The 13,088-nt window shown below is 43.7% G+C and overlaps 1 protein-coding gene across 12 annotated transcripts in view; it reads right to left on the bottom strand.

Annotated features, from left to right (window-relative positions):
* ENTPD3 (ectonucleoside triphosphate diphosphohydrolase 3) overlaps nucleotides 1–13,088 on the bottom strand; it is a 61,260-nt gene that overhangs the window by 14,281 nt on the left and 33,891 nt on the right. For all 12 annotated transcript variants that reach the window (XM_072651056.1, XM_072651063.1, XM_072651059.1 and 9 more), the window contains 3 exons: nucleotides 12,898–13,025; nucleotides 9,698–9,815; nucleotides 3,888–4,038 (listed from right to left, as the gene is read on the bottom strand). In XM_072651056.1, the coding sequence (XP_072507157.1) occupies nucleotides 3,888–4,038; nucleotides 9,698–9,815; nucleotides 12,898–13,025 (397 nt within the window). The remainder of the gene's footprint in view (nucleotides 1–3,887; nucleotides 4,039–9,697; nucleotides 9,816–12,897; nucleotides 13,026–13,088) is intronic.

Raw genomic sequence — 13,088 nt, 5'->3', positions numbered from 1 at the left:
TCATATGGTGATGTCTATAGATATATATTGAGATATGTATGCATATAGATGTATAGATGTGTATATCTATGTATATAGAGGCACGCGTATATGTAAATGTGTGGATGTATATCTAGAGATATGTGTATTTATGTATGTACGTGCATCTATGGATATAGATATGTGTGTATAAAGATGTATGTATATAGATATATGTACACATAGAAACGTGTGCATGTATCAGATATGTATATTATCTAGATATGCATGGGACTATGTAGGTATAGATATGTGTGTATGTATGTACATGTATGTAACCCCATGTGATTCCCACAATATCCCTGTGAGGCAGGTGCTATGATTATTCCCATTTTACAGAAGAGGAAACTGAGGTTGAGAGGGGCAGAGTGTCTAAGACTCTCCTGACTCCAGTCCAGGACTCTAGCTCCGAGGCAGCCTTGCAACCAATAAGGACCTGGGGAGGCCCAGACTCCAGGTGCAGCCTCAAGGCCGATGGTTAAAGGCCCTTTGCCTGCCTGTGTTGGGGCAGGAACGTAAGGGGGGAGGTCTTTCCTTTGTTCTAACTGTCGCATCTTCTGGGGGTGGGGCAGTGTCCTCCTTGGTCACAAGGAAGCGCCTTTAGCATAGGGGTCACAGGCAGTTCTGGAAGGGACCTAGTCCAAGCCCTTAGTCTTACAGATGAGGAAACTGAACCCCAGAGAGGTGTATTCATAGATTGATTTCCTCAGCAGCAGCAAGGAGATCAGAGGTCATGTAGTCTAACCCCCTCGTTTTAAAGAAGAGGAGGTCCACAGAGTTTTAGTGCCTTGTCAGGACCTAAATCCAGGTCCTCTGACTCAAAGGTGCTCATTACCCTTCCCACCAGGCCAAAAGCTGTGCCATTGTTCTGACCTTGTCAAATCCTACTGTTTCTGCCTTTATCACATCTCTCTCTGACGCTGACAATCCCCCCACCCCCTTCCACTAACCCCTGTAGGTCTGGAGTATTGCACAGGCTGCTGATGCTTCCAGTCTCTCCCCACTTCAGCCCATCCTCCATTCAGCTACTGAAGTGATTCTCCCAAAGTGTCTGATCACCCTTCCTTAAAATCCCCTTTGCTTTGGTCCTGCTTCCTACCCTGGGTAAATACTTACTGACTGACTGGGGGAGGGAGAAGAGAAGCAAGAAGAGGGGCCATTCTACCAGGGGATGCTGGCATTCCTTTCAGAATGTTCTGCTACCTCCAATTTTAAAAACACATAGATCACTGTGCTTTCCAGTTCCTGTCATAACCAAACATCCAGTTTCATCTTATTTTCTGCCTTTGATTTTGCTGGGACCCTTCATTAGGGCATTTTATAATTATTCACTTAGAAATAAATTAAATTCTCATGCCTCATAGGAGAAAAATACTTCTTATGAAATAACTCATGTTTAATTTTCTCCAGTGAAAAAATTTTCCAAATAGTAAGACCTCTTATGGGTTTGCTTATGTAACATCAATAGCTTTCTCACTGAAGGACAAAGGGGGGAAGCTAAGGGGATGTTTTTGAAGCAATTGTAGGGTAGGGCTAGGGAGTGGACACGTGACATCATTAATGGAGGGAGCTGTGGGACTGGGAAATGTGTTATGCCCTGAGTATATCAGTGTCCTCTCTGTAACTCACAGGCTTAGAGATTTGTCTAGACTAATGGTGGCAAACTCAAGTAGAAATGAGGGCCTCATATTGACTTAGAAAACCACATAGGAACATTATCTGTTGTATTGCATTTTAAAAAATTAGTTTGTTACAAACATTTCCCAAATATATATTAATTTGTTTTGATACCTCTGCCTAGAACAGTGAGGGGATAAATGACTTGGCTAGGGTCACACAGCCAGGGAGTACCAGAGATGGGATCTGAACCCAGGTCTTCTTGGCTCCAAGGTCAGCTCACTATCCATTACATCATACCATCTCTTTATAGCAATCATACTGGAGGAAATTATGGGGTAAAAAAATTTCCACATCATTTGGACTGAAGCAAATCCAGTCTGATATTGAATTACTTTTAGGGTTTCTCAAGCGAAGAGCTGAAATTTCAGATTTTCTCCCTACTCCAGTTGCTCAACTAAGGCAGCTACAGAGAAACAAAGGTGAAATACAGGGAGGGATGCCTGCTTTAGCTAGGTAAATGACTCCTTCCCAGGAGAGCCTAGATTTTCAGGGGAATCTAGAACATGAGATGGCATCAGATGATTAAATGAACCTCTTTATCTTAGCATCACAGACCCATAGGCTAGAGCTGGAAAGCTCATAAATTCATAGACTTGGAGCCAGAAGAGACTTTGGAGACCACCTAGTTCAATTCCCCCATTTTACAGATGAAGAAATGTTGGCCCAGAGAAGTTCATGACTTGTCCATGGAACAGATTCTTGTGGTGACTTTGGATGTGAACCAAAGCCTTGACATTCCAGGTCCAACCCTCTTCCCACCTTCCCACCCCACTGAAGGCAGGAGTAGTTTTTGTTTCTGAAACCAAGGGCAGCCTCAGCTTGGTAGGACTTTAAGTGACATGGTTACCACCCACATCTCCAGTCTTAAATTTCAAGGGAATTATACAGTAGAGAAATATTACAAAGGACATTCAAAGACAGTGGGATTGGGCCACAAGTCATGAGTCCAAATATAGTTGACCCTAAAGAAATGAAGTCTCTGCTTTAATTGAACCACTGGATGTTTTAAATCTGTCCGTCTGGTCCATGCTAACTTCCAAAGGAGCTGGTAGATTTACTTGGTTTTTTGTTTGCTTTGGATTGGACCTGTGAGTTCCTTTGGGTAGGGAACAACCAAAGAGAAGGCAACTTTTCCCAACAAACTAACACCAGTTCTTCTGAGAGAATTGCCTAGAACACTTGATAATAATAATAGTCAACAATTAAAAAACACTATGTGCCAGGTGTGTTTGAGATTATACTTCATTAAGAAATGAGGTGTGTGCCCAGGATCACACAACCAGCCTGGGGCAGAGGACTTGTACTTGATGGCCTCGTGGGTCCTTTCCTAACCTTAGTCTATCAGTGACTTAAACCCATACCTTTCACTCTCTGAGGCCATCTCTCTATCCACTCCACCACGCTGCCTTTACAATAGACTGACTTGGATGGAATGTGGTATAAACCAAAAAGTATCCAGGTATTAGCTTCAGTTCAATTTGAGACTCAGTCTACCATCTTGAGAAAATGGCAGCCAATAAAAGGTTTCAGAACATGGAAATAGATCCTGTAAGTTGACATTTTTTCATTACACTTGATAGATGAGAAATAGTTATAGAAGTGGGTAACTGAGATGAGTCAAGCCTTATTGTTCAAAGAACAACTAATTAGAGAGAAAGCTCTAAAGCCCAAATTCTTCTGTGGAACCACAAGGAGATGCCATAAGCAAGATCTGTTGTTATCTTTTTCTTTTTCTCAATGCAATGGCCATTTGCTTTCCATTGAATCATCAAAGAAAAGGAATCATTCTAGTTCACAGAATTCCAGAGTTAGAAGAACTAAGTAGGAATTCCTCCTATATTATCATTGATAAGAGGTCATTCAACCTCTGATGATGAGAAGCCTCTTCAGACCTCTTAAATGAGCCCTCCCACTTTGAGATGGTGCTCCTTGTCAGAAAACTCTTCTTTACATCACACTGAAATCTGTTCCTTTGCACATTCCATCCACTCTCTGATCCTCATTCTGCCACCTGGGCCAGGCAGAAAGACACCCCCAAACTCCCAGTTCTTTAAAAAATTAGTTTTCTTTCAAATAATGGACTTCCTTTCTTCTGACTGGTCTCTAGAGACTGAACTATGATCTTGGTGAATTTCACCACAGGGCACATGAGTATTTCTGTAAATCAGGTAGTATTTCCAAGACCCAACCTTAGCAGCCGCATTCCTGCTGTGGCTCCCAAGTGAACCGGTGTGCTTTTGTGTAGGTCAGTTGGAATCTTCTCCTTAACTCTCTGCATGCAGTCCTCAAAAGCTCTGGGGACAGCTTGGGGGTTATTTCCATAACTGGAGATCCCAGAGCCTAGAAAGAGAAGCATAGGAAGTGCTTGGCACCTAGTGAGTGTTTAATAAATTCATTCAGTTCTCAGCTTTATCAGTTAGCAACAACAGATTGCCTCATTATGTATTTTAAAAACCATTTTAAGAATAGGATTCAGAGCAAGGACCTTCTCCATTAGGGAGAGACCCATTCATTGGGAACATAGAATAATTGGCTAAAATAATTTTCCTGGCCAAAAAAAAAGAATTGGATTCAGAGGGAGAAATAAGGAATACAATGAGGTATCATATGAAAAAAGCTCTTATGGACACGTCCCATGAGGGGCTGATCTGTCCCCATCAGGCAACTCCCAAGCGCCCGAGAGGGAATAACATGGGAACAAAGTCTAGGCTGAAATTAGTATAAGGACTGATTTTAAAGTAACAATCACTGGTAATGCTTTAAGGTTTGCAAACTGCGTTTTTCACCACAACGCTGTAAGTTAGATGCTAATGGCAATATTATCCACATTTTATAGACAAGCATCTGTAAAGGAGAAGGAATACGCCAGCAGAATCAGAAGTAGGATTTGAGCTCAGGTCTGTCTGGATTCCAAGTCCAACACACTTACCACTACACCATACTATCTCTGAATATGGTATAATAGCATTACAGCTGAAAGGGACTTCCACTTCTATCTGTTCTAGTCCACTTTCTTCATTTTACAGATGAGGATAGTGAGGCTGAGCCAAGACCTCTACAAGGTGTCCCAAGAGACTTTTGGGACACCCTGTGAGTGACACAGGATTGGAGCAGCATGGAGATGCAGTGGATTGAGCACCAGGCTTCGAGTCAGATAGATTTCCTGAGTTCAAATATGGCCCCAAACACTTACTAATTTTGTGACCCTGGGCAAGTCACTTAACCCTACTTACCTCAGTTTCCTCATCTGTAAAATGAGAAGGAAATAGCAAACCACTCCAATATCTTTGCCAAGAAAACCTTGAATGGGATCATGAAGAGTTGGACACGATTGAAATGACTGAACAACTATAAGCCTGACTTTCTGTTAGGACAGGAAGCTATGAACTGTTTGAGGGAAACAGGACTGAGATGGGAAACATGAAAAACCCACTGCCAGGAGCTTTCTCTGCTCTTTGAGGCTAGAAGCACCATTGGCACCATCTACCATCCCCTCTGCTCTGACACCCTCCCCCCAACCATTTTCCTTTAAAGACAATCATGCCCATAATTACATACTTCACTGGGTGTGGCTTGTGATGCTCAAGTATGCAATGCCATTCCCCTGTTTTGGAAAAGCAATTACTGGCTTGAAGAATCTCCCCAGCCAAGGGAAGGGTCCTGCCATGAACCATGGGCCCTGCGGAAGCCATGGAATGGCGGCCACTGGATTCCCCACGTTAATGCCAGCAGTGCCCCATGATTTTAGGAATTCTGGCTTGAGAGATTTGATAAAATGTCCAGATGGAAACCTCTTCCCCAAGATCTCCCAGCAGCATGGTGGTGTTACCCCAAAGCTGTGTGCTTAGATTTCGATATAGATAGGTTGTATTCCCAATAGAATGGAAAGCCCCGTGAGGCAGGGACTGCTTAATGTTCGACTTTGTGTCCCCAGCGCTTAGGACCAGCTCTGACATACAGTAGGCACTTAATCCTTTGTCATTCATTTTTTCATCAGAGAACTTCCCTTTTTCCAAAGGCTGGATGCCTAGGAGGCACCGATGGCTTGTATTGGAGTGGAGAAAAAAATGAGCCAGCTGTGTCCCTTACTCATTCTAGCACTTTCTCCTGTGTAGGACTCTCTGCCTTTATTTAACATGATGTCCCACCATTCTCTCTTCCAGACTCCTGGGTGCAGGGAGGCTATCAGGCAAAGACCAAAGACAGAGAGCTCATGGAAGTGAATGGATGGACTTCCCAACGGCTGCTGAGTGTGTGGAGGGGAGATGGCTTCACAACCCCAAGAAGCTGAGAAAACTCAGTTTCTGAGGTTGTATTAGTGAGGAGACACTTCAGATGTGAAAGTCAAGCTAGCTAAGTCTCAGTTTACAGTAATGTCAGGGCTTCTGGTTAGCAAGCTTTTCCTTGGAGCCTTGGGGCTGCCCAGAGGAAAGAGGGACGATCCATTTATAGCAAGAGGTGCTAACTCCTGTCCCCCTTGCCCCTCTAATTACAGACATCCACCCAAAGAAACCCAAGTCCTCTCTTCTTCCTTCTCCTCCTTTTCCTCCACAATTTTTCTTAAGAAACAGTTATTGGTTGAGAATGTTCCCAGAGGTGTTTGTAGAGGGAAGCTGGCTAAACAATATTCTTGAGACCTAGTGATTTTCATTTCCTTCTCTTTCTGAGAGAACTGCCATGTTCTTGATCTAGGCTTGGAAAAGGACCTACTATGACATAAGTCCAGTGTAGATCTCTGACCCTCAATGGGGAAGGGAAAGATGGAAAGACCCTGAGAGTGGTTTAGCCCTTAGGGACAGGACCAAGAGAAAGGATGAGGCAGAGAAGTAACTTGTTTCTCCTTGAAAGCCTTCTCTAATCAGTTCACTAGCAAGCATTTCTGAAGTGCTTACTATGTGCTAGGCACCATACCAGGTACTGAAGATGCAAAGGCAAAAATAAAACAGGCCCTGCCTGCAAGGAGAACACACTCTATTGGAAAGATGGCATACAACAACTCTATCTGCAGGCAGACCTCTGCCTTTTGCAATGAAATTCTATCTGCCTGCCTCAGTGACATAAGAGCAATGAGGTCTAGTGGAAAGAGGGCTATGCTTGGAGAAGGACATGGGTTCAAATCCCACCCCTGTCATATGGTAGCTATAAACTTGAGCATCCTTGAGACCCCTCAAAGCCTCAGATTCCTCAGTTGTAACATGAGGGGGTGGGATTAGACGAAGCCTGAGGTCCCTTTCACTTCTAGATGTATGATCCTTTGGAGAAGAAAGGGAGAGCAAATGGCACCTGGGAAAACAGACACCTCAGGGAAGTTGAGTGAGCTGGGATCCTGCCCTTCCAAAGGGGACAGGGCTCCTTCTGGAGGGGGGGGTGTTCATTCTCCTTGGGGGCTGGATGGCCACTTGGCAATATGACATAGTGGGGATTCCTGCCCTAACCAACTTTCTAGCTTCAATGGACACCAGTCATCATCCCACACTCAACAATCCACCAAACTTGCCTGTTCTCTGACACTCCAGCCTCCTGGCCTTTGTACCTGCTGTCTCTCACACCTGGAACATATCTCCTTACTTCTGCCTCCCAGAGTCGTCTTCTTTCAAGAACCACTGGTCATATGAGGCCTGTCCTGGTCCCCTCAGTGGCTAGGGCCTTCCTTCCCTCTCATTTGATATTTATTTGTATTTGTTCATTTTATTTTTGTTCTGTATATGTATATACACAAAATTAATATAAATATATACAGAATATATATGATATTAACATAAATATATACAAGATGTATACATATATACATAGATGCATGTATGTACATATATGTATATTTTATATATGGGTGTGTGTATATACATATATAAATATATATACACACAAACATATGTATATGTGTATGTCTGTAGATAGATAGATAGACAGACAGACAGACAGTCCCTGGTGTTACCCCCATTAGAATGAAAGTTCCTGTGAGTAGGAATCATTTCATTCATTGTATTTGAATTCTCATCACCTATTACAGTATGCTTGGTATAGAGTAGGGGTTTAATAAATATTTGTTGATTGATTAAATGGCCATTGAGAACCTTTAAAATTCTGTGATTATGTGATGATCTACTTCTTCTCTTCCGAACTATACCCCTTCCATCTAATGATAAGAATAGGGAGCCTTACACAAGGGCACTGGGAGGGAAACAGGTAAGAAGTCCCCTCGGCAGACTAATTTCTCACTAACGTGTAGGTCAGAAGCTCCTGACTGGTGTGGTTGTGGGTGGCTCAGTAGATATCAGGGCTGTGTGGGAGCTTCTAGGTGTGGTATCCCATGAACAAGAAGGGGAGGAAAGGTGGACTGTCTTGTCCAGAGCACCATCATGTTTTCTTTGTTCTAAGGTTGGGTTGGAAAGTTGAGAGGTGGTCCAAAGTTAGGGGATCGTCTGGGACCAAGAATCAAATCAGTGTTAGAATATGACTGCTACCGCTTCAGAAAAACAAAGCAAACCCAAAGACTCGCTAAAGAGTGGAGGCATTGTGGACTAGAGGGTAGAACACTGGACTTGGAGTACAAAGGAATGGAGCTTGGCATAGGGTGTAAGATGCTCATCTAAACCTCATTTCTACCAAACTGCCTTGTTTTCCCAGCACGTCTTGTCAAATAGGGACTCATTCCTCGAGCACTTTATGTCCTTGGGTTAATCGGACACTGGATTATTGAGTTCCGTTGTTTTTTATCCTATCCTTATATAGTCTGTTCCCCAGATTTACTTTTCTACTTTTTCATTAGTTTCAAATAGTTTTAATGATGCCTGCTTTATAGTATAATTTGAGGTTCTAGTCCCCTTTCACTACTACTTTCCTCCTATTATTTCCCTTAGGATTCTAGACCTTTTGTTCCTGCCAAAATTTTTTCTTGCTATTTTATTTAGTTGTAGAAAGTGCTTGAATTCAAATTCCATCTTATCTACTAGCTCTTTGGCTCTGGGCAAGTCAGTTAAACCATCTCAGCTTCTGCTTCCTCATCTGTGAAATGGGTACAATAATTCTTGTAGCATTTGTCTGACAGAATTATTGTGAAAATCCAATGGCAAAGTGTATGTAAAGAATTTTGCAAGCCTTAGCACCCTAGATATAGGTCCATCTTTACTCTTATCAGCTAAGTCACTTGCTTATTCCTATAGAGGGATACCTGCCTGCCTGCTCTACATTCAAAGTCCCCTGAAACTTGTAATTGCCTTGGACTAATTTCAGACAAGCAAAGGTAAACCACCAGCGTTGAAATCCAGGTCTCCTAAAAGGAAAGACAGGTAGGAATGTTCCCTCCCACGTGGGACTTTATTCAGAGCGCTGCTTAACCACACACATATCATTTTCCCACCCAGAAAGTGCACATCTCCTTTTCAAAGGCTTCTAAAAGCACAAGTAATTGCAGAGGCCACTCTTTCCTAGGGTTCCTGAAAATTGCTGAGGGAGAACCTCGCCCTCCCGTCCCCTGTATTTTTACACTGCCCCTCTCCAAGAAGTTCAAAGAGCTTTGACTTCACATGTCTACACCACAAAAATCAACTATTATCTTACTCCCATTAACTGGAGCCCAAGAAAAGAGGAGGCCTGCCAGGTAGGGACACAGAATCTCTAGAATGATAGAATCACTGCACTTCAGATTTAGAAGGGGCCTTGGAGGATGGAGTAGCAGAGCCAGGAGGGACTTGAAAGGCAGTGTGGTGTAATGGTTTGCACACTGGACTAAGAGTCAGGAGAAACTGGGTTCAAATCCTATCTCCTATCTTCATTAGCTATGTGATCCTGGACAAATAACTTAACCTCTCTTGGCCTCCCCCTTCATTACAGACAGAGGTAAAGTGATTTACTCAAAGTCACTCAATTATCAGGAGAGCCCTCCCCAGGCCACCACCCTGCCTGTCTGTTGTCACGTTTGTCACTAAAAGAAAGACCATCCCCATCCCAACCTCTGCTCTGTTATTGCGTCCCACCCCCAGCAGGAGCAGGGTCTTACCTTTCACACTACACCTGTAGGTCTGGTTCACCACCCCCGTGTTGTTTTCCTTCTCTGCAGGCCACTGGTACACGTAGAAGGTGGTCCTCGAGGATCCGGCATCAAGCACTATCCCATACTAAACAAAAGAACGAGGGAATATCAGAGCCTGATTGGGCCCCAGAGAGGACTCCCCTGGCCCAAGGCTTCTGAGAGCTATCCCTCAGCTCAGTTTAACAAGCATTTATGAGGACCCTATTTTATGACTGCCACCTGGGTACAGTGAGTGAATCAAAATCATCCTGGACTTCAAACAGCTTTCATTCCATCAGGGAGACATAGGAATATCATCGCATTTGGTTCCCATAGTAACCCTGGAAGGTAGATGTTACTATTATCCCCATTTTATACTATAGGAAACTGAGGCAGGTAGTAGTTAAGTGACTTTCCCAGAGTCACGCAGCTAGGAAGTATCTGAGTCTGACTTCTTGACTCTAGGCCCAGGGCTCTGTCCGTTTGGTCATCTAGCTGCCTCTCTTTCTCTTCTGCGGACACTGTTCTCTATGTATCCCAAAGACACTGAAGAGATATTACTGGTTGAGGAAGTACTATATAAGAACCAAACCCATCTATATCAAATTGCTTGCCTTCTCAAAGAGGAAAGAGAGAAGGGAGGGGAGGGGAGAATTTAGAACTAAAAAAATGTTAAAGTTGTTTTTTATATGTATTGGAAAAAATGAAATATTAAAAACAAAAGAAGCAATCCTGTTTTAAATTTCCCCATACACATAAAATCCAGTTCAGGCCAAATTACAAAACAAAGAGATAGAAGGATGAGTCTGGCCAACATGGGGGAAAGTATTTGGCAACAAGGTTTTCTGAATTACTGCATTCACTTCTAACCTGCCTATTAAAGGAAAGGGGACTTCAGGATCCCCAGTCCAAGGTCAGGGCATTTCCCATCCCCTACACCTGGCCTTATCTCTTTGCAGTGGCTTCCTCCAGTTTCAGCACTGACATTGCCTGGAGAAGACACACAGCATTTGTCTCACCAGTCATGGGAAAGGAAGCTAGCACCCTACACAGTAAGCCAACAGACAACAGTAAGAGGCGTGGCAGACCTACATGAAGCTATTGATGCCACACTATAAATGCACCTAATCTAAGCAGGAACTTGTTAATGGAATTTGTTTTCTTAAGAAGGAAGGGACCTTAGCGATCACCTAATCTGATTCCTTCATCTCACCATGAAGGTAATAGACTTAGAAAGAGTAAGTGATTTTCCAAGGATCAGACAGAAAGTTGGCAGGAAACCTGGACCGAGAGCCCAGGAATTCCCTCCTCCCATCGTGGGGCTCTTCCCACCACATCACACTCATGAAGTAAGGGAAGCCCACTACAATCCTATACACTGATTATAGCACCTAAGTATGACAACTTCCACACTCAAGCGCTGATTTCAAAGAACAGTCCTACCATCCCACTGCCCCAAAGAAAACAAAACAACAGTCTGGGTTCTGACTTTCAGCAGGAGAACTAGACATGCTCTGTAGAACCTAGAAACTCCATGGAGAAATGAGAGTGGAAAAATGAGAGGACCTGGGTTTGAACCCTCATACTTCCTGAATCTGTGTGGTCTTGAATAAGCTACTTCACCACTCCAGGACAGTTTCTTCATCTGTAAAATGGGAGGGTTGGGTTGGAAGACCATGGAGGTCCTTTCCAGATCAAAACCTGTGATCTGATTTTGACAACAGATACTCACTGAAGTGCAGGTGCAGAGGGTCTGGAGGGTGTCTCCTCCTGTCCATCTCATAGTCACCTCTCCCACAGACCCCATGGCCAGCACATGGGACCTTTTACCCATAGCTCAGTTCTCAACTCCCACAACAAAAGTTTGATGTAGAAAAGGCTTGATCAAAGAGAGGGTGTGGATTTCTCAGCTACTTCCAACCTAACCACAGGCTCTCCAGACCACAAATAACAGAGTGGGCTTGAATTGATTAGTCCTAACTGAGGTCTGAGAGCTCTAAGGGGAATTCAGGGTCACTGTATTCAACTAAATTCGACTCAACAAGCAAGGCTCTGGAGAATATAGAGACAAAATTGTCCTTGCCCAGCAGCAGTTTTCATTCTATTGGATTATTATTTCTTCAAAGCATGTTGCCTTCTCTATCTCACCCACCCCCATTAGACTATAAACTCCCCGATAGCAGGAACTATCTTTTGCCTTTCCTTGTACTCCCAGCCCTTAACACAGTGCTTGGCACATAGGACTGCTCCTGTATAACCTGTGTCAAATTGCTTGCCTTCTCAAGGAGGGAGAGAATTTGGAGAGTGCTGAAGGAATGTTCATTGACTGACTCTGAGGGAGGCCCTCCTCAAAGTTGATTATTATTCCCTTTTAGTGGATGAGAAAACCAAGCTTGGGAAGTTCAGATGTAATTCCAGGCTCGCACAGCTGGCAAATATCAGAAAAGTTTCCCTTCACCCCTGCACAAGGGATTTACTCCCCTGCAATAAGCTTTGAAGTCTGTGGCTCTCTCAGGCCTCCCTGTGGTTGAAGGCTCTTCACTAGAGGCATGGAACCTACATGGGCACATGTTTGACTTAAATACTCATGTGCACTACGGAGCAGAATTTAAATTGTGTGCATTAGGCCTTCTTCCTTTTTCTGCAGAGGTGGGGGTATGGAATGGTGCATGCCTTATCAGATGTGTCAGGATTTCATTTTCCTTTGTTATAAGGGAAAGCAAAGGTGGAAAGAAAGGGGTATGTTCAGAAATGACTGATGGGAAACAGAAGACATCAATAAAAAGTAATAAAGAAAAGAGATTTAAAATGGGCATTTGTAACAAAACAAAAACATTTTCTTCACAATCCACCCCCATCTCCATCACATGCAGGACCTGCACTGTGTCCTGAGTGGTTGCTGAGTCCCTAATTCAGGTTCTGAAGCAGAGACACAGTGAGCCATGTTTGGACCATGGAGGGGGCAGATGGATTCAGTCATCACAACGGAACCTATTCAGACAGTAAATGGCATCTTCCTCCTTCACCTTTGGCCATCTCTCTCCACTCCCACTATGCAGACTTGACACAGGAGATTTTCTCTTTTTTACTCTCAGAGCTTTCAAACAACATGGTGTGGCCAGATCAATATCGAACTGTCTCTGAAGGCCTCCCCACTTCTGCATCCCCTCAATCAGGGCTTTCCTTACCTTCAGGCCTGGGGCCAGGACTTCTTTCTGGTTAACCTGAATGAGCGTTATGGCCATCAACACAGCCAGGCTTACAAGCAGAACCACCAAGGCAACCACAGCAGGGGTCCGGGACAGGGCCTTTAAGCCTGAAATGGAAAGATTCTTCAATACATATAAGGACATAGGCAGGACAAGGTCACTGTCCTCTT

This window comes from Notamacropus eugenii, chromosome 3, assembly GCF_028372415.1.
Source record: "Notamacropus eugenii isolate mMacEug1 chromosome 3, mMacEug1.pri_v2, whole genome shotgun sequence".
NCBI classification, from domain to species: Eukaryota; Metazoa; Chordata; class Mammalia; order Diprotodontia; family Macropodidae; genus Notamacropus; species Notamacropus eugenii.
This window is presented reverse-complemented; position numbering and strand designations above follow the sequence as displayed.